General features: G+C 42.3%; 1 protein-coding gene across 4 annotated transcripts in view; it reads left to right on the forward strand.

The window, feature by feature from the left end:
- Positions 1–26167, forward strand: part of FNDC3A (fibronectin type III domain containing 3A) — a 183247-nt gene that overhangs the window by 151704 nt on the left and 5376 nt on the right. For all 4 annotated transcript variants that reach the window (XM_075265995.1, XM_075265996.1, XM_075265997.1 and 1 more), the window contains 14 exons: positions 4089–4227; positions 7481–7534; positions 7802–7926; positions 8012–8186; positions 13189–13275; positions 14042–14180; positions 16423–16491; positions 18400–18518; positions 18887–18992; positions 20795–20967; positions 21464–21577; positions 23465–23614; positions 23729–24012; positions 24346–24558. In XM_075265995.1, coding sequence (XP_075122096.1) covers positions 4089–4227; positions 7481–7534; positions 7802–7926; positions 8012–8186; positions 13189–13275; positions 14042–14180; positions 16423–16491; positions 18400–18518; positions 18887–18992; positions 20795–20967; positions 21464–21577; positions 23465–23614; positions 23729–24012; positions 24346–24558 — 1947 coding nt within the window. The remainder of the gene's footprint in view (positions 1–4088; positions 4228–7480; positions 7535–7801; positions 7927–8011; positions 8187–13188; positions 13276–14041; positions 14181–16422; positions 16492–18399; positions 18519–18886; positions 18993–20794; positions 20968–21463; positions 21578–23464; positions 23615–23728; positions 24013–24345; positions 24559–26167) is intronic.

Below are 26167 nucleotides of genomic sequence, written 5' to 3' on the forward strand. Positions count from 1 at the left end.
GGTTAAGGTCAGTAGTAGTATATTGGTAGTATTGAATGGGTTAATGCCAGTAGTAGTATATTGGTAGTATTGAAGGGGTTAATGCCAGTAGTAGTATATTGGTAGTATTGAAGGGGTTAATGCCAGTAGTAGTATATTGGTAGTATTGAAGGGGTTAATGCCAGTAGTAGTATATTGGTAGTATTGAAGGGGTTAATGCCAGTAGTAGTATATTGGTAGTATTGAAGGGGTTAATGCCAGTAGTAGTATATTGGTAGTATTGAAGGGGTTAAGGCCAGTATCCCTTCTGCTCTGTGGTCATGTGTTACTACCAGCAACTCTGGTGGAATAAGTTAGAACAGGTTTTGATGCTAGCATCCCTAGCAGTCTCTGCCAGTAAGGGGTTTAATGTCAGCATCCCTGGTGGTCTAGGGTAGTTAGGAGGTAATTTTGTTTTTAATTATTACCCCGTTATCTATTCTAGATTGCAGTCTGTCTTCACTGCACTGTTCATGTATCCCCAACAAATCATAATTTATAATGCCTTCATTTTGCCACAATATCACCATATTTTGCTCCAGTTTCCAGCTGTGAAGTATCTGCCACTATCTGTTCAACTGGTATTTATTGGTACACACACAGCCTAGCATACTAGATGTACTAGAGGTGTACTACACATAAAGCTAGATAGTAAGGGTGGGTTTTATCTTAAGTTTAATATATACACTCACCGGCCACTTTATTAGGTACACCTGTCCAACTGCTCGTTAACACTTAATTTCTAATCAGCCAATCACATGGCGGCAACTCAGTGCATTTAGGCATGTAGACATGGTCAAGACAATCTCCTGCAGTTCAAACCGAGCATCAGTATGGGGAAGAAAGGTGATTTGAGTGCCTTTGAACGTGGCATGGTTGTTGGTGCCAGAAGGGCTGGTCTGAGTATTTCAGAAACTGCTGATCTACTGGGATTTTCACGCACAACCATCTCTAGGGTTTACAGAGAATGGTCCGAAAAAGAAAAAACATCCAGTGAGCGGCAGTTCTGTGGGCGGAAATGCGTTGTTGATGCCAGAGGTCAGAGGAGAATGGCCAGACTGGTTCGAGCTGATAGAAAGGCAACAGTGACTCAAATAGCCACCCGTTACAACCAAGGTAGCCAGAAGAGCATCTCTGAACGCACAGTACGTCGAACTTTGAGGCAGATGGGCTACAGCAGCAGAAGACCACACCGGGTGCCACTCCTTTCAGCTAAGAACAGGAAACTGAGGCTACAATTTGCACAAGCTCATCGAAATTGGACAATTGAAGATTGGAAAAACATTGCCTGGTCTGATGAGTCTCGATTTCTGCTGCGACATTCGGATGGTAGGGTCAGAATTTGGCGTCAACAACATGAAAGCATGGATCCATCCTGCCTTGTATCAACGGTTCAGGCTGGTGGTGGTGGTGTCATGGTGTGGGGAATATTTTCTTGACACTCTTTGGGCCCCTTGGTACCAATTGAGCATCGTTGCAACGCCAAAGCCTACCTGAGTATTGTTGCTGACCATGTCCATCCCTTTATGACCACAATGTACCCAACATCTGATGGCTACTTTCAGCAGGATAATGCAATGCCATGTCATAAAGCTGGAATCATCTCAGACTGGTTTCTTGAACATGACAATGAGTTCACTGTACTCCAATGGCCTCCACAGTCACCAGATCTCAATCCAATAGAGCATCTTTGGGATGTGGTGGAACGGGAGATTCGCATCATGGATGTGCAGCCGACAAATCTGCGGCAACTGTGTGATGCCATCATGTCAATATGGACCAAAATCTCTGAGGAATGCTTCCAGCACCTTGTTGTATCTATGCTACGAAGAATTGAGGCAGTTCTGAAGGCAAAAGGGGGTCCAACCCGTTACTAGCATGGTGTACCTAATAAAGTGGCCGGTGAGTGTGTGTGTATATATATATATATATATATATATATATATATATATATATATATATATGTATATGTATAATTCTTATTTTTATTTTTTTATTTTTTTTAAGTATCACCTATATTAGGCTTCTTTTACACTGTGTCACATCTATCTGTTTGACATATATACTTGGAATTGAATTCTAGCACCCTTGGTAGTCTGGCATCATGTATTAAAGGGGTTTGTACCAGGATCGCTCCAGTCTAGGGTTGTGTAAGGGTCTCTACCAGCAACTCTGGTGACAGAGATTAGTAAAGAGTTTAATGCCAACATCTGTAACGGTCTATCCTAGTAAGGGAATTAATGCCAGTGTCCCTGGTGGTCTGGTGTAGTTAGAAAGTTGTTGTTTCTTACCTTTGGGTTACTTTTCTACAGACACTAACAATTCTCCAAAATCTGAATGCTTGGAGTGAAGGTACACCAGTGGTCACCGTGGCTATATTTACAACGGGGTAAATCTCATTTGTTCTCAGTGAGGGTCTCTGTGGTCAGACTCCCACTGATCAGTCATTTATCCTATGAATAGTGGATAAATATTTTATTTTGCGGCATGACCCCTTTAAGACCAGACAGTTGTCTATGTGATCAGGATGAGCTTTGTGCTCTCATTGGCATTACTGGGTACCCCGGATTCTTCTAATAGTTCATCTTGGGGAATATGTTCTGATCTTTTATTTCATTGGATTAAACATGGAGGACCAGTTGTTGTTGCCTCCATCTCTGTAGCCCTATTTAAAGGCCAAAGACACAGTGATGCATTTACATTGAGCCATTCTGCATTGTGCACTTGTTGCCCTTTGTCATTCCGGCCATACCTGTACTTGTAAGAATTTTCGATTCCTTCACATAAGACAGTATCCTCACAAATCTCCCAGTAATTGGTACTCCACTCGTCTGCTCCGTGCTGAGATCACTGCCATTCACTTTCCTCTGTGTTTTTTATCTCCATTCCTCATGTAACAACCATCCCACAGGCAATGACTAATTCCACCTACTCCCGCCACTTCAGGCCTCGCATGTCGCTGTGACTATTAATACTCTCATATATTGCGTGGCGATCTTATCCTAACATAACCCTTTGTACTGCGCCGCTATGAATGCTTCTGCTCTTGGCTTGATAAAGAAAAAAGATGCAGATTTTACACTTGAAATTAGTATTAAAAAACCCTATTTATATCAATAGTATACTATTACTGTATTCTTATGTTTGTAAGAAGAGATACAAAGTTAGTTATCTGCAATACCTTCCTTCAGTGTGTGTCTTCTGTCTTGTATAAGTGTCCATAGGGGCCCATAAACCTAATGTCAAAAGTGTCCCTTTCTGAATTTGTCAAGCCTTTTATATGTCCTACAACTTCTATGAGAATGAATGCACCAAAGGGTCACTGCACATAAAATAGGAACATAGCTAGGTTTTCACTTTTGGCTGGAGGTAAGATAGAACATAACTGACCTAAAAAGGGTAACTCTGGCCTTTACTTTTCAATGGATGCCCCTGTTGTCACCCTATATACTGCAGCACAGATATGTCTGTATGCCCTTGGGACCAGGGACAATGTAGAAAACAAACCATCCTAAGCAAATCCCTATACACAAAAAAACCAACACCAGCTGCTACATACTAGACTCAGTATGGACCCCCTGACATCAGAAAATAACACGACAGGCCACGCTCTATGTCAATGTCCATGTTACTATTGTGTCTTGGACAGTGGTACAGCAAGAATTGCCAAGTTGGATGGTGTGTTGGGCTGGTGGGCCATAACCTACTGGATCCCTTCCAATGGAGAAGGGTTCCTAAGTAATACCTATGCCAAAAGCTAGAAACACCCCGTATATACATAACAAGATTCTGCACAGGTTTAGGGTTTTTAATGTTTGATTCATCGAATATGGAACTGTGTACCCAGTCCAGTAAATGGGTTCTGACTCCCCCCCCCCCCCCAATCTATAACTAGGTTCATCAGAGAACATACAAACCTTTAGTGCCATGTTTGTAGCATGTAGACAGGACATGTCTCCTTTTATCTATATTCTATCGATGTATAAAGTTGCACTTGCATTTTGAGATCTTTTTCTTTTAGCAAGTTATTATGTATTCACATTTTTTTTTCTCTCTCTTTTCCTCTGTAGGGTACAGGCAGAACTAAACTGTGTTAAAGGAAACCCGTCTGAAGCTGTAAACTTTACCACAATGAGCTGTGAACCAGAAACTCCCAACCCTCCACGAATCACAAACCGGACCAAAAATTCACTTTCCCTCCAATGGAAGGTAAGTTACATAAGCATAGGTGTAGGTCTCAAAGGTTCAAGAATATCATATAATGGAAGGTGAGTTACGTAAGTATAGGTGTAGGTCTCAAAGGTTCAAGAATGTCATATAATGGAAGGTAAGTTACGTAAGCATAGGTGTAGGTCTCAAAGGTTCAAGAATATCATATAATGGAAGGTGAGTTACTTAAGTATAGGTGTAGGTCTCAAAGGTTCAAGAATATCATATAATGGAAGGTAAGTTACATAAGTATAGGTGTAGGTCTCAAAGGTTCAAGAATATCATATAATGAAAGGTGACTTACGTAAGTATAGGTGTAGGTCTCAAAGGTTCAAGAATATTATGTGTCTTGACTTGTCTGCGGTCACTATTTTGCATCACCAATATGGAGTATAGACTAACATGCCCAAAAAATGGAGATCCATAAACAATACGTACGTATGACCTGCATGCAGTTACTGAGGTCATGTGTCTGACACATACCATAGCTTCCTACATTATTACCAATGGAGTGTGATGTAAATAATCCAGAACATTGGCGATAGACATGTGATATAGAAAACTGACAGATTCACAGTAACAAGTCTAGAAATCCCTTCGATATACCATCTGTTCTGTTTTTACAATACAAGGAAACCCGTTTTGTTTGGAGGAGGGAAATCTCACCTTTTGCTATCTGTTTCTATTGAATCCATATTGATACTGGTAATTGAACATTTCTTCTTGCAGCTTTTCTCTGCACATTGTGGTGCCCTGGCAGGACATTTCTGGCTAGATGGGTATAATGTAGGCTTTCTTTTCACACCTATTCTGTAATGAAAGGACGGTGCCAGGCAACATGCTCAAACAACCGGGCTCGGGCGGCTATTGTTTTTATGTAATGAGGTGGAAGCGGCGTTCTCGCAGCTGTAAATCATAACATAGCGCTTATCAGTCTTAATGTTATCAAGCCATGCTGTCATGTTCTACTTCCTAGCAGTCTGTAGCTGTATTATATACCCTGGATCTGGACTTGTTTTGTTACAATGTGGGTACTAGAATACGTCTCTCTGTCGTGTACAAAAGAAGCAAACCAACAATTTACATACATACACCAAACCAGCAAACCCCCTATTTTTCACGCTACATGAGATTCGCGAATGAAGGTTATAAGGGTAGACTAAACTCAACAAGCCCTGTTTCTATTGTAGCCGCTTGTTTAGTATTACATACGAGCCACCCAAGTAACTCACAGGCCATAAAATACACGTACAGGTGAGGATTTGCTCAATGTTAACAGCTCTTCACTCTGGTTTATAGAAGATGGGGGGCCCCAGGGGTGTACCCACCTCATAACGTCTTTATGTTGTAATAGGGCATGATACACCGAAACTGCAGTCCAATCTGCAGATAGCATGGTATATAGCAGGAGGAGCTGAGCAGATTAATATATAGTATTGTTGGAGAGATTTAGTGTAAATTATTTATTGATATTGAACTTCGATCATGGAGTCCTGGAGGCGGTCTTACTTAGTGATTGACAGCTTTCCTTTTATCCGTATACATATAGATGCATATAGAGTAATTTATCAGCCAATTGTCTAGAACATCCCCTTGTATAAGAATTCACTTCTGAAAATTGGCCTAATTGTGGCAACATTTACTCAGTGTACAAGTATTTTCTCATTCATCAGGCGATCGACTGATTTTAACAGAACATAAAATCATTGCCCATTGGCAGTACATTGCCCATTGGTAGTACAGTGCCACCTCTCCTATAAATGGATATACTCTCAAGCTCAGGCTGAGCATAATTGAGTTTCCAGTTAACATGTCGTTTGGGGTTGAGCTGGTCTTGAAATTTCAGGATCGTTTTTAAAATACGATTTCTGATCATTTTCCATTCGAACCTGATCCCGATTCTGATCCCAATGCAAGTCAATGGTATTTTTTTTTAATAATTGAAAATCGGATCCCTTTCACTACACAGCATGTAGTCCAAAAATTGTCTGTGTAGTGATTTTTTAAAAAAAAATCCCACGGGTACTTAGCCCCCCTGCTGTCCACTTACCTGCACAGATTGCTGCCACTCCCCATTCTTCCTGGTCCAGTCTTATCTCATTGACATGCCTTCAGAGCTCTGTGCGCGCCCCCACCTCCCTAGGCTAGTGTTTGAGATGATGGGAGTAGGCGGGGCTTGTTGTGGCTTAGGAGAGTGTGGGCGGGGAGAGACGTGAATGCATCATTCACGTCTCCCCTCCCGGTACCCACCCACACTCTCCTAAGCAACAAGCCCCGCCTTCTCCCAGCATCTCTAACAGAAGTGGAGCGAGAAGAACGGAACCGGCAACGACAGTACTTCTGTGCAGGTAAGTTGAACGAAGTTCACGAGTAGTTAAATACTATCTACTCTTCTGCTTCGTCCCTGCTTTACTGTATACTCAGCTCTGCTACATCTCAGATGTGGCAAAGTTGAGTATAAAGCTCTGCTACATCTCAGATGTAGCAGAGTTGAGTATACGGTAAAACAGGGACGAAGCAGAAGAGTGACAGGCTGCGGTAAATCCATAGGCGTCCGGCTGCTTAACCCCCTGCGTGCCGGCTACATTCATTCCTATGGATTTACCCGCTTCCATTCATTCCTGTGGGTGCGTGCTCGCTCATCTGATACTATAGCATTTCCCATAATTGGCCAGTAGCCAAGCATTGTGGGAAATAACCTCCGACATCAATCCCGCCGGAAAAGATCGGGATCGGAATTCTGATCGCGATCGTGAAATTTACTCGATCGCCGATCGGAATCTGAACATTTCTGATTCCGATCGCTCAACCCTAGTCATGTGTTTTCTGCTATTTGCTGGTTTCTATAGTATAGTATATGGCTGCGACCTGGATATTTCCAGCATATGGCTAAGTTCACATGGAGGAATTTGCAGTGGATTTAGGGGCGGATTCCATCCTGTTGCAGATTCTGCCTCCCATCCTCTTAATTTTGCACCATCTGAAGTTACCCTATGACATCTATTATTAAAAATGACAAGCTCTGTTTCCTATGCACCTATATATGACTGTACTCTGCTCTCCCTGCTCTATAACATGCTGCCCATAGAGCACTCTGCATGTTCAGCACTGTTTCTCCTTGCTGCAGACATTTATGCCATATCAATAGGATATGCCAAATAAAGAGACAGGTATGGAAATGAATTTATTTATGCTTTTACCTTGCCGTTTTTCATATGAAAATTGCGCCAATTCTCTCATTTTTTATTTGCAGGCTTCATGTGATAATGGCTCAAAGATACACAGTTACCTTCTGGAGTGGGATGAAGTAAGTTGGAATATGAGCTGTGCTGTAGAAAAATATTTTCATGATTTTCGGTGATGTTTTTGTAATCTAATTTAAAAAAATAAAAATAAAAAATAGTAATCCTTAAAATTTAGCAATTACAACACTTACCACTAAACCAAAATAATCTATAACTCCCTATTTTCTGGATATGGGCCGTGGGTTATAGACAATGGTTGGGAGCAAACACTATATTGACTTATATGGGAGAGTCTTTTTTTTCTGAGTTTTTTTATTTGTTTTCTTCAGGGTAAAGGATGTCAGGAATTCTGTCAATGTTACTATGGTCTTCAGAAACAGTTCAGAGTAACAAAACTCTCTCCAGCTATGGGATACACTTTCAGACTCGCAGCAAAGAATGATATGGGCATGAGGTAAGGGACAGTCACTTTTTGGTATAACATGCATTTTCGGGACCACAGTGTGCTCACGAGTCTCTTCTTTCCGTTTCCATCTCAGTGGTTTTAGTGAGGAAGTTCTGTTCTACACCTCTGGCAGTGCCCCGACAGTGCCAGCAAGTCCAATACTCATTAAAGCCGGAATTACCTGGTTGTCTCTGCAGTGGACTAAACCCTCAGGTACACCGTCCGATGAAGGGATTTCTTATATTTTGGAAATGGAAGACGAAACCTCGGTATGTGCCTGCAAACTGACTGATTTTTGGTACAACTATAAAGAATACCCAACCTTTTAATAAACATTACCTGAACCAATAGTACAATGTGTGTGTACATGCCAATTAGCACTATATCTCGTCATGAAATGTTTTATATTTTGCAATTTTAGCAATTCTGCTCTTCCCTATAGTTATCTATATCTCTGAGATGGTGGGTGAAAACTAATTGCCATACTTAAAGGGGCTCTATCATTGGGAAAAATTGTTTTTACCTAAACATATACTTGCATAGCCTTTACAAAGCCTATTCCACACCTACCTGTTGTATGTTAATCCCCTCAGTAGTTTTTGAATGAGCCCACTTTTATTCATATGCTAATTAGCCAGCAATGAACACCAGAAGTCTCAGCAAGCACTGTCCGCTATGTGTGTGTGAGAGCAGGGAGGCTGCTGCTGCTGATGACTAAGCAGCCTTCCCTGGTCTCACACACATAGCAGAGGGTGTTTGCTGAGACTTCCGGGTGCACACTGGAGGCTAATTAGCACATGAATAAAAGCGGGCTCATTCAAAAACTACTGAGGGGATTAACATAGAAAAGGTAGGTGTGGAAACCATGGACCATGCAGAGAAGTATTGGCTTAAATAAAGCACTTAGGTTCTGATAGAAACTTCCGATTTATCTGCAGCATCAAACTAGGTTTGTGTTTATTTTCTTATCTTCTGCACTTCCTACTTACTCCTCACAATCTCTGTAGATTTTTATAGATATATGCAATCTTTTTTTTTTGTAACTCAAACTTTATTGAATTTTTTTTTTTTTTTTTTTTTTTTTTTTATACAATAAGAAAAGAAAAAACAATTACGAGTTACAGGGCGAACACCCGCCCCGCGAACAGAAAAAGCACACAGTGCAACACAAAATACAATCCTAGAAGAATAAAAAAAAAAAAAAAAAAATTAAAGACAAAGAAAACAACATAGAAAAAGGAAAAAGGGGGGGGAGGAGGAGGGAGGGGGTTAGTGGGACAGATGGGTGGGGGAGAGGACTAAATGTGGGGGGTGAAAGGGTAGGTAGGGGTGAGTGTGAGCAGTCAGGAAACCAGAGAGAGCGCTCGTCAGGTCATCCATACCACAGCCAGTTGGGAAGGGCTCGGGAGGAACCACTGGTCAAATACCTGAGACGAACAACAAGAGTATCAATCAGAGGAGGGGTCAGAACCCAGAAGCGTCCGGTACTCTGCAGACTGTTGAAACCTGAACCAGTAGAACCAGGTTTTGATGTACGCCTCAGTCGTGCCATGCAGGAAAGACGTGAGATTTTCCATGCGCATTATCTCGTTGACCTTCGAAATCCAGAGGGAGAGAGGAGGAGGATCCACTCGTTTCCAAAAAAGGGGGATACAAGGGCAGCGAGGATCAGGAATCTAAGTAGGGAGCGCTTAAAGACCTTTACTGAAGACTCACAATGATTAAGGAGGAACAGGGCAGGGCCCAAATGGTGAGAAGTTTCAGTAAGCTGGAGGGTTATCCGCTTGACCCCCTCCCAGAAGGACGAAAGGGCAGGACAGGACCAAAAAATGTGTAGCAGTGTGCCTTCCTCATCGCCACAGCGCCAACATAATGGGGAGACCTGAGGAAACATAGCATGGAGTCTCGTAGGAACCCTATACCATCGGGACAAGATTTTGTAGCTGGCCTCCTGGTGGCGAGAGCTGATGGAAGCAGTATTAGAAAGGCGAAAAATGCGCCTACGCTGCTCCTGAGAGAGGGAAAGGGACAAATCAGATTCCCATTTCAGCAAGAACGGCGGAACAAAATCCTCTGGAGGTTCAACCAGGATCCGGTAAGTGAGCGAGAGGGAGTGGCGAAGGGGGCCAGCACCAACACAAATCTTCTCCAAGGGGGTAGGTTCGACGCGGAACACTGCAGGAGCAGGGAGAGAATGTAAAAAGTGACGAAGTTGCATCCCCCGCCAAGCATCCAAAGGGGGCAGCTCAGGAGGGGCCTGGGAATTCAGAAGTGTAGTCCATCCCCCTGCGTCCTGGAAGTGACAGGCACGGAAAATCCCATGATGGCGCCAATTACGAAAAACTCGGTCAAACATTCCAGGTGGAAAGGCAGGATTGCCCAGCACTGGAAAAAGAAGATATATGCAATCTAAGTCCTATGATCTGCCGTACATCTCAAGGTGGATGTAACAGGGATTTTCAGAGTGAAAATCATTTTAGGAGAGCGAAAGGGAGCCTAATACAAGCAGAAAGAGGCATTTCTCTCAGTAGCACTAGTAGGGTCCTAGTTTCCAATCTAACAAAGATCAACATCTGCATGGAGTTTGCATGTTCTCCCCATGTTTGCTTGGGTGTCCTCAGGGTACTCAGATTCCCTTCCACTTGCCAAAAATGTATTCATAGGTAAATTGTATTCCTGTAAAACTGCTGACCTTTGTGAGTGTTGGGGATGACTGCCTACATGGCAACCACTAACTCTGCTACCCCACAAGTGTAAACCTGGACTGTAAGAAAATGCACCAGGGTCACATTGTATGATAAATCTGCCATGTCTTAAATTGCCTGTCTTAAAGTCTACACCACCTATGGGTCGTTCTAGTTTGTGTCCAAATTTTGGCAGAATTTTGGTGCATGGTGTTGCCTTTCAGGTCATTCCTAATCCGGCTAAGCCACAACTCTTTCTTGAGTTTTTGAAAAAGTTATCATGATAAAACGCTGTTTAATGGAGACAACTGGAGATATTTAACCAAGACTGAAGCCCCAATTTGGGGAGGGAGGGGCGGATGTTTCATCAGGATAGGCTAATGCCGTGTGACAAAAGCCAAAGATAGTTAGTGGTATCCAATCTTTGGTGCTCTGGCTGCTTTGTAATTAAAATTCCCACCATTTTAGAGCAAGGGGTTGAAGACCACTGAGATAGGTATGGGTATAGGTCATCCCAAATGTGCCGTAACATAGGCAGAAAGGACGTGCACATAATCTAGAAAACAGAGCTGTATGAAGTTAAAATGATATGAAAATATGGCTACATATGACTTTTTAAAGGGATTCAATAATTCAAACTGCATTTTTTATCTCTAACATGTAGGAATAGCCTTAAGAAAGGCTACTCTTCTCCTACCTTTAGATGTCTTATCCGCCTCGCCGTTCCGTAGATATCCTGGTTGTCATCGGTATGCAGATGAGTTTTCTCGCAGCACTGGGGCCAGTCCCCAGCGCACAAACAGCACTGGAGGCGTCCCCAGTGCTGCGAAAAATCTCTCTGGCAACGGCCTCTTCTTCCTCTGGAACGCGACGCGACGTGTTCTTCGGATGGCTTCTTCTGGCTTAAAATGGGACACATGCGCAGTCGGCTCTGTCATCAGGCGAACTGTGTAAGCAGCCACAAGAAAATGGCCGCAAGCATGGCAGAGCCGACTGCGCATGCGTCCCATTTAAAGCCAGAAGAAGCCATCCGAAGAACACGTCGCGGGGAGGACGTTCCAGAGGAAGAAGAGGCCGTTGCTGGAAAACTCATTTGCATACGGATGAAAACCGGGATATCTACGGAATGGTGGCGTGGAGAAGACATCTAAAGGTAGGAGAAGAATAGCCTTTCTTAAGGCTATTCCTATGTGTTAGCGAGAAAAAATGCAGTTTTAATGATTGAATCCTTTTAAGCAACATATTATAAATTTTGAGTGCTAGACTGATTTTACTTATTAGAAGAGATGTTGATGTTGTAAATTTTAATATTTTCAATGCTATTTTATTATTAAGGAGAACCTCCAGTTCTTGCATTGTTTAATAAGTCCCCCCACCACTGATTCCAACACAGTTGGTGCCATTAGTTTTGGTGTCTGATATAGCTTAGATTCTGTACTGTCAAGTGGGTGGTGTCAGGGAGCAGCAGGGGGGTTGTGATTCTCTGCCTCTGATAGGAGCTCTGAATCGTATCCCTCTACCTGCTCCTGCCTAACCCCGCCCACATGGCATTACAGAGCCTAGTTATCATATCAGGCACCAAAACTAACAGTACTGATTACTCAGAAATGGTGGGGGCTGAAGGAAAAATTCCAACTGCACCAGAATCAGAGGAGGGGGGCACCTATTAAACCATGCAAAAACTGAAGGTGATGGAAGTTCCTCTTTAATGATAAAATAGAGGCATGGGTCCAACATTACACTATTTTGTGTCCAGATTAAGAAATGTGACTGTATTAAAAAACAAAAAACAAAATCTACTTGTATCTTAATAAGTGTATCGCGGTGACCTGTTATGTGTCGGCATACTCGCACTATTTACACCATTTATGTTACTGTGCGGTAATAAGATTATGGAAAAAGAACATTACTTTGCTTAGCAACAGAAGCAATAATAATTCTGTCCTCGTACACATTAAATTGCCTTAATGGAATATATTAGAATAGAGAGGCAAATATAAGGTGAGAGACAATTATGTCTTAAGGAAGTCTGGTTATGTAAACCAAGTCAGAGATTCCTACAAACTGCTATCCAAGCCCCACTATGTGTGGTCTGTGACTTAAAACACGAAAAACTGATTGTAAATATGGTTGAAGACTATAATGGGGTCCGTGTGCTTGCCACGCGCTGCCCGCACGAATCGTGGGCAGGAAAGTAGATTGTGAACTACTTTCCTGTCCGCATGATTCCTGCAGAGATCTGGCGGCAAGCACATGGACCCCATTATAGTCTATGGGGATCCGTGTGCTTTCACTGGCACACCGCTTGCAGTTGCGTTCGGTATTCCGTTCGGGGATTCTCATGCGGATTCCCCCGGATGGAACACGAACGCAGATGTACATGAGGCCTTAATTGATGATCAAAAAGTTATGTGAATGGCCCCTAAGTGAAGGTTCAGGCGTTACAGTCAATCTATCATTCCTGTACCCTAATATGTAGCGATAAAATCATTACAAAAATGACTTCTGCTGATCTGTAATAAGTATTGATGGTTTTAGTGATTCGGTTTTTGTCATGGGTTATTTTTAATGTCCTTTTATTTTATAGGGCTATGGATTCAAGCCAAAATATAATGGAGATGACCTTACATTCACAGCGATGAACTTGAGGCGCAGCACAAAATACAAGTTTAGGGTAGGTCCTTTCTCCGGTATAAAAATGATATATCATATAGGTAACGGCCTAAGGTCACTCTGCGGAGTCCCTTACTGTATTGGGCGCCTGTAAAGGAGAAGTATACTGTGTGGGAGGTAGTGTTATACCATGTGGGGACTGGAGTGTGGGAGGCGAAATCAAATTCTTGCTATGGGGCCCCATTGTTCCTTGTTACACCCCTGCCAGCAAGAATGCAATATCTATGGCCAATTCTACTAAACAGGTACATATGACAGCTGGTTATTCTAAGCTTCTCACCCTCTAACCTTAACATAGGAGCAGAAAGCCAAGCTCTGTCACTTTTATCATCTTTAGTGTTCCCAATATTAATATATTATAATTTGTTTCCTATATGATAATTTTTTTTATTTTTTATTTTTTGTGTAGATTGTGAGCCTCATATAAGGATCACAATGTACATCATCAGTATGTCTTTGTAGAATGGGAGGAAATCCACGCAAACACCGAGAGAATATACAAACTCCTTGTAGATGTTTTCTCTGGCAGGATTTGAACCCAGGACTCCAGCGCTGCAAGGCTTCAGTGCTAACCACTGAGCCACCATGTCGCCCCTTCCTATATGATAATTTATTCCAGTGGATTAAATAGTTTTTGTAGAATTATCAGGCCAATCTCATTGAGGCCTTTATCAGTTCCACACCCCACTCAGTTTTAGTTATACGTTATAATCCACATGTCCCAATTACTTCTGTCTACCGATTTTCAACTGCAACTCTAATTTTAGGTTATTGCATATAACTCAGAAGGGAAGAGCGGTCCAAGTGAGGTGGTGGAGTTTGTGACCCTTCCAGACAGGCCAGGTGTACCCTCAAAGCCGTCTGTGAAAGGAAAGGTCCATGCACAGAGCTTCCGCATAGTTTGGGGTAAGTGCTGCCGATTGATTTGCCCTATAGTTCATAAAGCCAAATACTTGTTTTTGCAGTGAAAATAATTTAGTATATTAATATGTAAATTGTAAAATAATCGAATGCAAATATAAAGTGAATCCTCTGTCAGATTTCCAAATGACATTGAAACATGGTTGTCACGGAGCGAAGGTATACGTCTTCCTCCGGATGGTCTTTTGAATCAACACGGACGCAAGAGGTCGGGAGACAACAGCAATTTATTGTAATCCACAAAGTTAGTAGCCGGCGGCGGTCACATCAACCGTAATAACAATAAGTCCACAGAAGTCCCAATCCAATGATAGCTTTGGTTCCTTGGTCCTGTAACTAAATCCTGGCTCTCTGCAGAGCTGTGCACAGGCCGGCTAACACATACTAACTCCAGCTACAACTATATACTAAGACTGTTACACCTATATCTGTGGGTGGGAAGGGCTGAGTCACAGATCCTTCCCCCCTCACCTATACCAAGGAGAGCAGACTCCCTGTCTACTATGGACAATGCACCATCCAACATCTTCTTGGAGACACTGATCAGATTATCTCCACCCATTGTCCTCACTGGTCCTCACTAGTTAGAGGTATTTGCATACAATGTGCTAACACACTAGACCCTAATCAGCCAACTACACACTGATGTATATAACAGGTTAGAGAATACATTCCACATGAAATATATATTACACATTGCCTATAGTATAGACTCTAACCATCCCGTGACAATGGTCTTCTAGGTTGATAGCCTGTATATACACTGTCTGCCAATAAGTATTTGGACACCCATGCAAATGAAGATATCTGCGGTGTCACGCCTTCCAGCGTTAAATATCGTGTAGGAAATAGCATTGTCATTAGTCGCATGCAAGATGCCACAAAGTGCAGAGTTATCCGATTTCCAGAAAGGGGTAATTGTGGAGTACCACAGAAATGGTCGATCCTAAAGGGACATAGCAAGTGAACTGAAATAGGCCACTGTGGATTTTGGTTATGTGATTACGAAGAGGAAGGTGAACAATGATTGTCGGAATGTGCCCCGAGTCGGCAGACCCCCAAAACTGGGAGATAGAGAGCGACGAGTGCTGGCCAGAGAAACCGCACCCAACCGATGGCTCACATACACCAGGAGGGTCACCAGGCATCCGGGAGTATTGTGTCACTCAATCCCATCTGAAAGGAAGCATCTGCTGGGGTCTACCAACTATTAGATAAGAATAAATGTTGTTTTTCTCTTCTACCACAGGGGTCCACATACTTATTGGTAGACAGTGAATAGCATATAATGGGACTGGAAGCACAAATTGTGGTCAGGAAAAAAGTGTCTTTTTGGAGAAGTTTTACATTACATTTAAGGTCTTTAAATATATGCTGAAGGATAAATCCAAGTAAATCTAGACTTTGCAGGTTCTTGGTGTCCCCATTTTGCATTCTCTAAGTAAAAATAAATGTTGGTATATGCTCTCACTATATAAATGATTAGTATTTGAGAATTATACAGACTGCTTAATTTCTAGTGGTAGATGTTAGGTTGTTGCTTATAGTGGCCTATGCTTTCTATATAGGGCTAAAGACTAGAGATGAGCGAGTAGTATACGATCGAGTAGGTATTCGATCGAATACTACGTTATTCGAAATACTCGTACTCTGTCGAATACCACGCGGTAAACGCCTTTTACGTTTACCGCGTGGTATTCGACTGAGGGACAACCCCTTTAAATTAACAAGATTAAAACCTTTACTGCGTATTGGTCACAGAAGCACTATGCATCACTTGAAGAAGACAACATCTACAGAGGGGTCAGAGAGGGGAAACAGGACACGGGGGGTTGCAGACTGATGACAGCAGGTTTAGCAAGGGTTTTATTAGTAAAACTGATGCTTTGAGTAGTCGGACCCTTAGAGCTCAATGGGCCTCGGCATCTTCCCTGGTTCGCCACCTGCTGACACTGGCCCTGGATACCAGACTGAGTTAGTTATGGTGGAAAGTTATGGCAAAAGAAGCATTTTTCTTTGAAAATATAGATTCCAACGTTTATTTTTATTGGCGCTATTTATTTTAGTCAAAATATTCATTGATGTTTTTCTCAGTATTGGAGATATATATTTTATGTTCTTCCGTAAGAACTTTATTGTTCTAAGACAATTGTAAATGGTATTTCACATTGTACCTGAAACGTCCTCTTTCTTATGATGATTCACCTGTCTATTTTTTTCTGTTAAGATCCACCGAAAGATAATGGAGGAGCGACAATTACTAAATACATTGTGGAACTATCTGAAGAGCTAAGTGGTAAGTAAATCCTAACGTCTCTTTAGTTTGCTATGATATCTACCCAGCTCTAAATGAAAATTACCGTATTTTTTGGACTATAAGATGCACCGGACCATAAGACACACTAAGGTTTTAGAAGAGGAAAATAGGGACATTGAACCCTGCACTGATCCTAGGGGTACAACCAAAGAGCATTGGTGGTAAGAATCATTGACCACAACTCTGGATACAATCCTACTGAGAGGTTTCAATCCAATTCTAAATGACACTTTCTAAACCAATAATAACCCTAAAGGCTCGTTCACACGGGGCAAGAGAGGGCGGATTTTAGGGGCCACACGGTGGCTCAGTGGTTAGCACTGCAGCCTTGCAGCGCTGGAGTCCTGGTGTTCAAATCCGGCCAAGGGCAAAAAACCATCTGCAAGGAGTTTGTATGTTCTCCCCGTGTTTGCATGGATTCCATCCCATATTCCAAAAAAGACATACTGATAGGGAAAAATCTACATTGTGAGCTCTATGTGGGGCTCACAATCTACATTAAAAAAAAAAAAAAAAAGGGGGGGGCGGGTTTTGACACCGAATCACCTCAGAATCCGCCCCCACACAATAGAGGTCTATGTAAACCACTAGATTCCTTTTTCTGGTGAGCGGTATGTTGCGGCTCATAGAAAAAAGAAACGAGCTGCCCTTTCTTCAGGCTGATTCAGCCCCAGCGTCCGCCTCGCAACAGCACCCTCCGCCCTAGGCCCATTCATTTGGGCCTACTCCTGAGCGGGAAGCCGCGACAGTCGCGGCAGTTGAATTTTTGTCCTATTCTGACGCAGCTTCCCGCGTCAAAATCAGGACCAAAATATGCGGTCCCTAACCCCGTGTGAACTAGCCCTTATTGTTTTCCGTTGGGCATGAGGGCTGTGTCAAAATGCCTTTGCAGAGTCCAGAAACACTATATCCAAAGTCACCCCTCTCTCCAGGCTTCTACTCGCCTCCTAAAAAAACAGTCTGTTTAACTCTCACAACTTGTGTCCTTTATAAAACTTCAATGGTGATTTTCTATTAGATAGTAGAAAACCACGGTTAAGGTGATTGGGCCCCCTGATCTACAGGGCCCCTCTGCTGAGGCAATGGTTGTACCGAGGATATGTCCGCTCCTGTATAGCTGTTTACTGTTCTATAACTATCTAAGACCTCTGGCCTGTCATAGCGGTAGAATGGCCCTTGATCATTTCCGGTAGTGGGTCGGAGCTATCCTAGTACTTACTATACTATATATGTATGGCTTTTTTATACAGTACTTACAATGTTTGCGTTCCAAGTGAAGTTTTACTGTATTTTGCGCATTGCTCCTTTGGACCAAATCTGTCAATAGTGTAAACTTGGGCTTATTTAATATAATTTAATAAGTTGCTCACGTGACTTGTACAGCGCAGTAGCCTGCCATTGTGTGTACACACAGTATTAACACTGATAAAGCTAATAATCGCCAATGATATATTATTTTCCTCCTTTGTTTCGTACAGCAGGGCTCTTTTGTCTGTATTTACTTCCACACGTTGTTCCGTATTTGTGTAACCATTCAGAATTTGTTTCCTTTTATGTTTCTACACTTTGTACCTCCGTCTATTGTGACGTGCAGTCTGTTCATCTGAAGCTATTGAATCCGCCATCCATCTGATAACCTTATTTCGGAGACAGATTGTCATTGTTAATTCATGTGTACAGTGCACATTATGTGAGATTTCTCATCTGTCGCACTATCGGCGCTGATCAATGAGCTTACGCTCATAGGTTTATTAAATTGTTTCTAGGAAACTTTGCTGTTTTGTTGTGGGTGAGTTTATCTCAAATCTTTGGTTTAGCGCTTCTAGGAAACCAGCCTGTGTGTTATTAATACAATGACTTGCGATTGGCACCAATCTAATCTTTCAGGAAGCAATTGGGACACTGCTTACTCTGGACCGGCGCGAGAACATGTATGTGACCACCTGAGCCCCGGCTGCTCCTACAGGATTCGTGTTTCCTGTCTTAGTGAGGGTGGACAAAGCCTGGTAAGGATGGCTGAATATGTTTAATTCATGGTTTTATTAATAGTAATGATGAAGATGCGCTTCAGAGAATTCATGGTCATTTTTCGGTTCCAGAGACTCCAGGTTCTGGGCCCTGCATCATATAGTAGATGACCATATGACATGTCATAGACATCAGATTCACTGTGCCTGATCCACCGGCTACGTTGTCCTGCAATACACCTATTACACGCATTAACCTATACACTATTGATCATGTTGGGGCCAGAAAACCCCTTTAGTATATCTGCCGTTACACGCCACAATAAGAATGTACACGTTAGTCCAGCGATTGTGTGTTCATTTAACTCAGCTACTTATTTCTTTTTTAACCCTACGTGTTTTTCTAGGCTTCAGACACATTGACGGTGCAGACCCCAGCTGTGATACCTGGACCTTGCCAACCACTAAGACTTCAAGGCAAACCACGGGCCAGAGAAGTCCAATTACGATGGGGTAATGCAGCTTTAAAAATGTACCCTTTAATAAATAGAATAATTGTATTAGTATTACATGTAGAATTACAGGCCAAAAATAATATTTTTCGTATTTTTCGGACTATAAGACGTACTGGACTATAAGACGCACCTAGGTTTTAGAGGAGGAAAATAGGGGAAAAAAATTTTGAAGCAAAAAATGGTAAAATATTTAATATATGGGAGCTGTAGTTTTTCAACAGCTGCAAGGCCACATTGACAGGTGACCCTGGAGCTGTACGGGGACGCATAGAGTGTTTTTTTTTTTTAGTAGACCGGGCATTTTCAGACACAGGGATACCTAATGTGTATGTGTTTGACATATATGATTTTCTACTGTTACATATATATTCTAGGGAAAGGAGGTGATTTAGAACTTTTATTTATTTCATTTTTTATTATATATTTTTAAAGCTTTTTTTTTTTTTTTACTATTTTATTCCCCCCCCCAGGGGCTTGAACCTGCAGTCATTTGATTGCAAGTCCCATAGACGGCAATACAACTGTATTGCCGTTATGGGACATTCTGTCTATTAGTATTACGGCTGGTCATAGAGACCAGCCGCAATACTAATATATAGCAGTGACAGGCCTGGGAGCCTCATTAGGCTCCCGGCTGTCACCCGAACAGGTCGGCTCCTGCGATATCGCCGCGCAGGAGCCAGCCTGCAACTTTACAGGTATGGGGCTGGTGGGGACCAGCCCCGGGGGAGAAGGGGCCGCCAATACAGACCCGGCATCCGCTGTAATAGAGAGGCGGATGCCGGCGAGGGATAGATGCCGCCACAGGTGCCGGGGCCTGAGACATCGCTGCCCTGCCCTGCATGAAGCCAGCAGCGGCAGGAACGATGCTGACATTCCGCTCCTCCGTCCCCCCGCCGAGAATATCAGCATCACTCCTCCCTCTGCTGGCTTCATGCAGGGCAGGGCAGCGATGTCTCAGGCCCCGGCACCTGTGGCGGCATCTATCCCTCGCCGGCATCCGCCTCTCTATTACAGCGGACACATTCGGACTATAACACGCACCCTTCTTTTCCCCCCAAATTTGGGGGGAAAAAAGTGCGTCTTATAGTCCGAAAAATACGGTATATATTTTAAAGGGGTTTTGCCCAAAGAATAAGAGATAAGTGAGAACTTGGCCTGAAAGTCTCCCTATATCCTCTATGTGACAAAAGCACCCGTGGACATGACTAACTGGTGCTCCATTCACTTCTATAGAGCTTCCAGAACTACTATCTCCAGAAGCCCCATAGAAGTGAATGGAACACCGGACAGTCATGTGTACTCGCGATTCACATGGAGGATGCAGGAAGGCTATCAGTAATGATAATCCCTTCATAGAATTGTTAGAGGACCTGTCTACCCTCAGACACAAATATTTGAGTAAATATGGGGCAACACAGTGGTTCAGTGGTTAGCACTGCAGCCTTGCAGCGCTGGAGTCCTGGATTCGAATCCCACCAGAAACAACATCTGCAAAGAGTCTGTGTGTTCTCCCCGTGTTTGCGCGGATTTCCTCCCATTCTACAAAGACATACTTAAAGGAAGAAAAAAAAAAGTACATTGTGATCCCTATATGGGGCTGACAATCTACATTAAAAAAAATAAAAATATTTTAGTAATACTTTTTTTTTTTTTTTTTTGTTAGTGGCCTCTTGTAACATGATGTATTAGTAGTAGGACAGGTGTTTTTGGCACTCACATTTTGTCTCCTTATCTGAACGCTGGATGCCTGTATTTCTCTGCCATCAATCACTATATTTTTACCCATTCTGTCTACAGCGCCCCCTCCAGTAGATGGTGGATCTTCTATCACCTGCTATAGCCTGGAGATGTCTACTAGTGAAGGTGAACAGAGAGAAGTATACCAAGGAAATGATTTAGAGCACACAGTTTGCGGTCTTCTTCCAGGAAAAACCTACAGCTTCAGGATACGTGCAGCAAACAAAGCCGGGGTATGTGTGTTACCACAGCGTACAACGGTTCTAGACAACTAGTGAAGGGCCTGGGAATGTGCGATGGGGTTACTGGTCCCGAACATTACTTTGCATGTATATAATGATGTTTTAATGAAACTTTTTATGTTTTGATTCCCCCATCTTAATAAACCATGGTAGAGAACACCACATACACATGTAGATCTCTCTCACAGATTTGTTCTGCAGGGCTCGAAGGTACAGTAACATGGGGCTCCTGTCTTCCTGGCGAGTGATGTCATTAGCGTCTTTTGTAAGATAGGGATGTAGGAAATTACAGTTGATAAAACAGGGAACGATCTTCCCTTCATTTTTCTTCAATGGTCTCGGACAGGAGTTTTTCAGATCGTTTTTTTTTTTTCCTTTTTTGGGATTTTTTTTTTTTTTTTTTTTTTTACTTAAAAATTGATGTGTACTTGCAACTTTTCTATTATGATTTTAAAACTCTGCATATGTTCTCTCATTTATTCTGTAGTGTGGGCCGTTTTCTGAAAAGTGTGAAGTCACAACCGCACCGGGACCTCCAGATCAGTGCAGACCGCCTCAGATAACCTGCAAATCTGCAACATGTGCACTGATACACTGGGAGGTAAGATTGTAACTGATATTAGAGAATCCTGGTGGTAACCTTAGGAACAGTTCACACAGAGGAATATGCCACGGATTTGGGGACAGATTCCACGCCTGAATCTGGAACAGATTCCTCAGATTCCTGTTTTCAATGGAAGGCATAGATGGCAGCAGGACACGGACAAAAAAGCGTCCTGTTCGATCTCGCCAACTGCATGTGGGAATTGGCTTGATGATATTGAAGTGGATGAAGGACAGGCAAACCCATAAAACAGCCAATATGGAACATCAATGCATTGATAGTCACTAGCTAAGTAGTATGCACCTCATGAATGGATCAGTTCTTTCAGTCTCGTGCGTGACTTGGCAGGAAGAGTACTTACCTAAATTTCTAATGCTAAATACCTGTTATTAAAAATCTTTCCCTCATCTGAGCAATTCTTTCTTTTAGAATATACAAGCTTATGTTTTGTACTATAGTGTATTCTCCCCTTTATAGACCTCATGCACACAGAGGAACCTGAACCAAATGATCCAGTCTGTACATTGACCGGATTTCCTTGCCTCTCCGCAGCTGTATATACAGTACATGAGAGCGGAGCCGCGGGGAGGCTGGTACTCCTGCCAGTGTCTGGACTGAGTTTAGGTTGGGTAATATGGACATTATACGGAATACATTTTCCTGCCCGGTTTTCTATGTGTGCATGGAGCCTTAAAGTGCGATTCTTTTTATGAGCACAAGCAGCAGATCCATCTACGTTTTCAAGAAGACTTTGCTTTTCTATCTATATATACTCCTAACAAACACTGCTGTTAAACTCTGACCCCACGTTGTACATCCTTTCATTGTACCTTGATGTATCAGTTATTATACTACCATTTATTGAAACTGGGCTGTATTAGGCACAATATCAGCCCAATGATCGCCAGGCTTAGATAGGCACTATCTTATCAATTCCGGTATACAACCAAATATAGGGTTATACCATCTTGGACTAGTATTGCACAAATAATTGTCTAATATTGCACCTTCTTATGTATTTATCCCCACAATTGTGTATACGGATTCATGTCAATGGAGGTCCTGATGAGTATATTGTGGCATACACAAATTGGGGATAAATAAAGATAGATGTGGATACACTTCTTATGCTCCCGCTAACCAGGTCACTGCTATAGTGACATACAGTATGTGAATGGATGCATTATATATACGTGTAAAAGAAAAGTGTAGCTATGTAATAACCCGCCTATTTGTGATTGTTGTAAATGGCTCCTCTGGTGACCATTGGTTAGAGGGGAAACGTGAGCTATGAGGAGGATCATTGTGCAGTATTAGACAATTATATGTGCAATACTAGTCCGGGCAGAGAAAACCCTGCAATATTTGAATATATATTGGAATGGATAAGATACGGATTCATTAGGATTATCTTATCTTATTAAGAGCCTGTCTTCCTATTGCCACAACGGTATATCTCGCACTAATAAGACTGACTATTATTGCGCTACTATTCTGGCTAATAATCCTATGACACTGCAATTCCACAAATGGCATTCTCAAGCTCCCAGCATTGCCATCAGAAAGCTAAACTTTAGTGTTCCCACTGTAGCTGTGTATTTGGATTGTACTTGTAAAAGTATGTTAGGAAGTTAAAGATAATACAATATACATTTGCAGATATTGCTTGTGTTCCAGCCTGTTGTATTCAGTTGTAATTGCTCGGTGACATGCCAGGGACTCTTTATGCACCAGGTGGGGCCCTTGCATTTTTTTTGTGTATTTTTCTGTATAGTTCATAAAACCAGTTCTGTTCTCTCTAAAGCTTTTTGATAGGAAGATGAATTTCGCCTTCTAAGGGAGCTTTCTTTTTCCACCATATAATCTTACCTTTTTATTCCACAGGCCCCTCATAATAACGGTGCAGACATCACCGAGTACCGGGTGGAGTGGGGCGGCATGGAAGGCTGCATGCAAATATGTTACTGCGGTCCTGGCTTTACATACGAGATTAAAGGCCTTTCACCGGCAATTGTCTACTACTGCAGGGTTCAGGCAAGTCTATATATCATTATGGGTTATATACTGCATTACTAGACCACCTAGAAGGTCTGTCTGGATATAGGCAATGGTGATTTACACTCTTATGCTTTATTCCCATGCTTTCAGGCTGTGAATGTTGCTGGCGCAGGCCTATTCAGTGAAGTAGTTGCATGTTTGACGCCTGCTTCTGTACCGGCAGCCGTGACAAACCTCTGGGGAATTAAAGAAGAAGAAATAGATAGCCTGAATTATTCTCCTTCCACCTGCCTTGCTATACAGTGGGAGAAGCCATGTGACCACGGCTCAGAGATTACTGGCTACTGTATAGACTATGGAGAGAAGCAGACCATCACCGTAGGAAAGTTGTCAAGCCACATTATAGAACAGTTACAGCCGGACACCACATACAGGTACAGTATAAAGTATATACTGTCTGTATACCTTGTGCTCATGGACAACTTTGTCATCTGCCGGGGCCAGTGATTGGCTGAGCAGTCTTTTCCGTGAGTCATATATGGAATCTTGGGAATCCTTACGTCTCAAGATCTGCGTTCTGCCTTTGGAATAACCTAAAGATAATAGTGTGAACCTGTTTGTTTGATACAGCTTCAAATAAAAAAAAACAAACAAAAAACTTCTTGCAACAAGGTAGCAATGCATTCTTTCAGTAATGTATGAAGATATATGTATATCTGTGGTTACCTGCCTTCTGCTGACTTCTACTGTATATGTTTACTTACTAGAATACGAGTTCAGGCCCTAAACAGTCTGGGAGCAGGTCCTTTCAGTCACTCAGTAAAATTGAAAACCAAACCCCTTCCCCCAGAGCCCCCACGTCTGGAATGTGCTGTGTACAGTCACCAGAGCCTTAAGCTGAAATGGGGAGATGGTGCGTCCAAAGCTATCCCAACAGACTCCATTCAGTATCACCTTCAGATGGAGGACAAAAGTGAAAGGTAAGTAGATACCCGCTGTGATGATATGTGCGCTATACGCTGCTTATTATCGTTAAAAAAAAAAAAAAAAAAGTAAATTAAATATATATTATATAATATCTGTGCTGTATACAGGGCTGTAGAGTCAGAATCAGAAAAAAAAATCAGCTTGAATTAATAATTTAAAAAAATGTTATTTATATTAATATTTATATTATGTTAATCATCCATGCTATGGATAGGGCCACTCCTGACATGAATAGGAGTAGCTGCACATGCTCCCATCCACTGCTGTCACTTTTGCAGGCTGCCGCTGCAGCTGATCTGTGTGTTGTCCCAGTGTCGGGTCCGCACCGATCATACTGTGGATAGTTATCAATATGAAAAGTGTTCTTACCTGGGGTTCTGCGTGCAGAGCAGGAAATGCTGTAAATGCAATAGTCACTTGGTATATCTGCTGACATAGTATCTACATGGGCTTGTGTGTAGCAACATCTGTCTTGAAATGGAAATACTTAAGAAAATTTACTATTACCGTATGTACTTGAATATAAGCCGAGGCCCCTAATTTTACCACAAAAAACTGGGAAAACTTATTGACTCGAGTATAAGCCGAGGGGGGGGGGGGGGGGGGGAATGCAGCAGCTACTGGAAAATTTCAAAAATTAAAATGGTGTTTGGGTGCAGTAGTTGCTGGGGAAGGGGAGGGGGTGTTTTGGTTGTCTGTCTGCCCCTTCCCTGAGCTTGAGGACTGTCCCCCCCCACACACACACACACTTGGAATTCAGTCTGGCTGAATATAGGGGATCTGCAGTGCTCCTATTAACCCCTTCCCAACGGAACAGGAGCACTGCAGATCCCCTATATTCAGTAGACCGGGCACTGTCAGACACAGGGATACCTAATGTGTTTGTGTTTCACAGTCATTTTCTACTTTTGTATGTATTCTAGGGAAAGGAGGGATTTACAACTTTTATTTATTTTTTATTTTTTTTGCACTATTTTATGGGAAATTCTATACATTGATATTGTGGCTGGTCATAGACCCCCACCACCACCACCACCACCCCCCTCCTAAAAAAAAAAAAAAAATCTTTTTTTTTTTTTTTTTGCTGACACGAGTATGAGCCGAGGGGGGCTTTCTCAGCACAAAAACTGGGCTGAAAAATTCGGCTTATACTCGAGTATATACGGTATGTTATTTTTCCTTCTATATGTTATCCGTCCTTGTATATGTTACAGGCAATGTATGAAAAGCAGGCAATCTATAGAATAGCTAGGCATTGTATAGAATGCCCGGTTTTTAGGCAATATATGAAATGGGAGAATCGTTACATATGAAAAACCAAACATAGAATGAGAGTGCTATTTCCCAAAAATTTATTAAAATACAATGAAAGTTGTACAAAACCCAAAATGTATTAAGGGCCAAATCAAGTACTGTTTTTGGCAGCATTTCCTCGAATTTTGCACAGTTCCTCGTCGAATCGTTGTTTCATGTCCTTCTCCAGCACTCCAGCTTGCTCCTCCTCCCATATTTTTCATGGACATTCACGAACAAAACTAAGTAAGTCTGAGGCAACGGCAGAGACCGTCGTATCACGCGGGCGGCGGGTTCATGGTAGAAACG

This window comes from Leptodactylus fuscus, chromosome 2 (genome assembly GCF_031893055.1).
Source record: "Leptodactylus fuscus isolate aLepFus1 chromosome 2, aLepFus1.hap2, whole genome shotgun sequence".
In the NCBI taxonomy this organism is placed as follows: Eukaryota; Metazoa; Chordata; class Amphibia; order Anura; family Leptodactylidae; genus Leptodactylus; species Leptodactylus fuscus.